At 44.3% G+C, this 3,385-nt stretch overlaps 1 protein-coding gene across 1 annotated transcript; it reads right to left on the reverse strand.

Moving 5' to 3' along the window:
* Window positions 1-1,671: 1,671 nt before the first annotated feature.
* On the reverse strand, window positions 1,672-2,715 carry LOC100461542 (olfactory receptor 6J1). Its single transcript, XM_002824562.5, has one exon. It carries the CDS (start codon window positions 2,713-2,715, stop codon window positions 1,672-1,674), a length of 1,044 nt encoding a protein of 347 aa, XP_002824608.3.
* Between the last annotated feature and the right edge of the window lie 670 nt (window positions 2,716-3,385).

Consider the following 3,385-nt stretch of genomic DNA (forward strand, 5'->3'; position numbering starts at 1 on the left):
TGCAGCACTGGCAGCCAAGCAAGACAAGAAATTAAACCTCAGAGATTCTGATGACATTGAAAAGCTGGTTTGCACTGAGCTGAACCATAGGCCCAGAGTGGGGCCAGGTAATCATCCCAGACAGTGTTTGGGCACCAAGAATTCAGACTAGGAGTGCAGTTAAATACAGATTCTTGGCTGGGTGCAGTGCCTCATGCCTGTAATCCCAGCACTTTGGGAGGCCAATGTGGGCAGATCACGAGGTCAGGAGATCGAGACCATCCTGGCTAACACAGTGAAACCCCATCTCTACTAAAAATACAAAAATTAGCCAGGCATGGTGGCACGTGCCTGTGGTCCCAGCTACTCAGGAGGCTGAGGCAGGAGAATCACTTGAACCCAGGAGGCGGAGGTTGCAGTGAGCTGAGATTGCACTACTGCACTCCATCCTGGGCAACAGAGCGAGACTCCGTCTCAAAACAAAAACAAAACAGATTCTTTCCAAGTGTATGGAGCCAGAAAAGGGGAGAAGATATGCCTTGTGGAGAGATAATGAACTTTGTAGTCAAGCTGCTTTTTGGTCACAAGAATCTAAGACCTTCTCAAGATAGCTCAATAAAAAGGGATTTGATTTACGGGTACAGGTAAAACACATCAAATCCAGGAATAGGAATCAAAACTCTACCAGCTCCAGGCCTAGGAAGTCATGAGAGAAGAGGGCTCTTTGTGTTGTGCCTTTGTGTTGTGAGTGGGCTGTCATCTGTCTCTTCTCTGTTTTTCTCTATACATCAACTGCATTCTCTCTGAGGGGCAGACTGGTTTCCTCTAATTATTCATCAGCTTGCACCTGGCACCCAAAGTGGCCACTCCAGCCACCAAGCCTATTTCTGCTTCCAGGGGAAGCATCGCCCTTATGTGGAATAATCTCTGTGTTTTTTGCTTCAATTTCTCAAAAAAGTGGTATCTGTTTGCACAGCTCCTCTGGTCCAGCCAAGCCACACAGGTCATAGGTCACTGGCCAGTCTCTTAGGTGTGCAAGTGTCCCTGCAGGTGATGGGTTATGCCTTCAGTCAGATTATCCATCCATGGATCAATCATTAGTGGCTAGGGGAAGAGGGCCATGTCTTACATGAGGACATGAGCATATTGGATATTATGAACATGTTCTATTACAGAAAGCAATATTATTAAATAACACAGATGACATACACCCATCACAATCATTGCAAATGCCCACTCCGAAAAAAAAAATGGATTACAGGATGTGATAGTGGATTAGAGAATAATGAAGGTTATTTCTAGAAAGATCCTGCAGAGGATGGAAAGAAAGAGGGTCCATGCAGAGAAGTTCAGGAAGGACTTCGTGTCAAGCTGATAGAACAGTTGTGTTCGGGATCCATAAAGAAATGGGGCCAAACATGTTAGGACTTTAGGAGGAAATAGGCTGCATGGCCCTTCAATTCTTACAATATTCAGTGTGGATGGGGCTTAGAGATCATCAAGTCCAGCCCTGTTGCACTTCAGCTGAGAGTACTGAGAGTCAGAATGGCTGGTGACACAACTGTGGTCACAGATTAAAGTTAAAACCAAGGCCAGAGTTCAAGTCTCTGTCTCCACAGTCAGTCTTTCCACTATAGACTATTCAGAATTCCTTAGCTAGCTCACTCTTTCACTAAGGCAGCTCCTCTCTTTCTAACACTGGAGCTTTACAGAATAGATACATGGTGGAGAAGAGCAAGCCCTTCCTTGGTGGTCTTTGTTGGAGGATAATCTGCTTCTCAGTACTGCCCTCATCCTCTTTTCTAAAACTCCTCGAACCCTGACCCACACATCCCTGAGGACTCCCTGCACTGTGTCATTCCTCAGAGTATATATAAAGGGGTTGAGGAATGGAGTCACCACACTGCTCAGAACCGAAGGGATCTTGTTGATCTCCAGATATTCTTTCTGGGAGGGAGTCACATAGATAAACACAGTGATGCCGCTAGAAATGATGACTATGGTCAGGTGGGAAGCACAGGTATTAAAGGCCTTCTTCCTTCCACTTGCAGAAGGAATGCACACTATGGTCAAGATGATGTACATATAGGAATAGGCCACGAGGACTATGCAGCAGAGGATGACCATGGAAGAAAGCATAAAATCCATCAGCTCGATGGCAGTAGTGTCTGCACAGGCCAGGGCCAGCAAGGGTCCACTGTCACAGAAGAAGTGGTTAATGATATTGGAGCCACAGAAGGGCAGCTGGGAGATGAGGATGGTTGGAAAGAGCACAGACAGGAAGGCTCCCACCCAAGAGAACACAACGGTCCCAACGCAGACAGAAGGTCTCATGATGGTGGTGTACCGCAGGGGGCAGCAGATGGCAGCATAGCGGTCATAGGACATGACCGTCAGCAGGAGGAACTCAACTGTGCCCAGGAAAAAGTAGAAATAGCACTGGGTGATACATCTGGCAAAGGAGATGGTTTTATCCCTAGATCCTAAGTTGGCCAACACTTTTGGAGAGATGACTGAGGTGAAGAGGATGTCCAGGATAGAGAGGTTGCACAAGAAGAAGTACATGGGGGTGTGGAGGCGGGAGCAGGACAGCACGGTGGAGATGATGAGCAGGTTCCCCCGAAGAGTCAGCAGGAACGTGGGCAGCAGGAGCACCAGGAGCAGCAGCTCCGCCTCCCTGCTCAGGGAAAACCCCAGCAGAAAAAACTCAGTCACCGCTGCAGTCCAGTTACCCATGGGCCTGGTGGGCGAGGCTCAATTCTTCTAACAGAACAAAGGGAGATAACACTTAAGAGAGTGTTCAGTGGATGAAACCCCATGGCTGCTCACTAGAAAAATATGAACATAGAACATGATGACTGCCAGCTAGACATGTAATCCAAGTTTAGCTTGGCTTTCAATTATTTGCCTATCAAAATGGACAAGGTTTTTGAAAATAATAATGTACACTGTTAGCAAGGGTGTCTTGAGACCTACGCTGTCATATAGTTCATATGAACTTTCTAAAAGATAATTTAGTGATGTGTATCAAAAACCTTAAAATTAAGAAAATTCTTAGATTCAGAAATTGTACTTCCATCCTGAGGAAGTAGTCATGGATATGTTAAAAAGATTGTGCCACAAGAATATTCACCACAGAACTTTTTACAATAATGAAAATTTGGCAACAAATTTAAGATCCAGAAATGGGGGATGAAATAAACAAATTATGGTACCTTTAAGAAATAACACATTATGTAGCCATTAAAAATTTATATTTTACAGTAATATATAAATGACAAAACATTCAAAATGTATTATTAAGTTCTAAAGCATTATTTTAAGCATTATTTAAGTATTTATTATTATTAGGTTTTAAAAGTGTTTTTAAAGCAAGTTATAAACTTGTAATGACATTGTGATGCCA

The sequence above is a fragment of the Pongo abelii genome, chromosome 15, assembly GCF_028885655.2.
Source record: "Pongo abelii isolate AG06213 chromosome 15, NHGRI_mPonAbe1-v2.0_pri, whole genome shotgun sequence".
Lineage (NCBI taxonomy): Eukaryota > Metazoa > Chordata > Mammalia > Primates > Hominidae > Pongo > Pongo abelii.

Coding starts and splice junctions, on each gene's coding strand:
- LOC100461542 (XM_002824562.5), bottom strand. CDS start 2,715: ATGGGTAACTGGACTGCAGCGGTGACTGAGTTTTTTCTGCTGGGGTTT.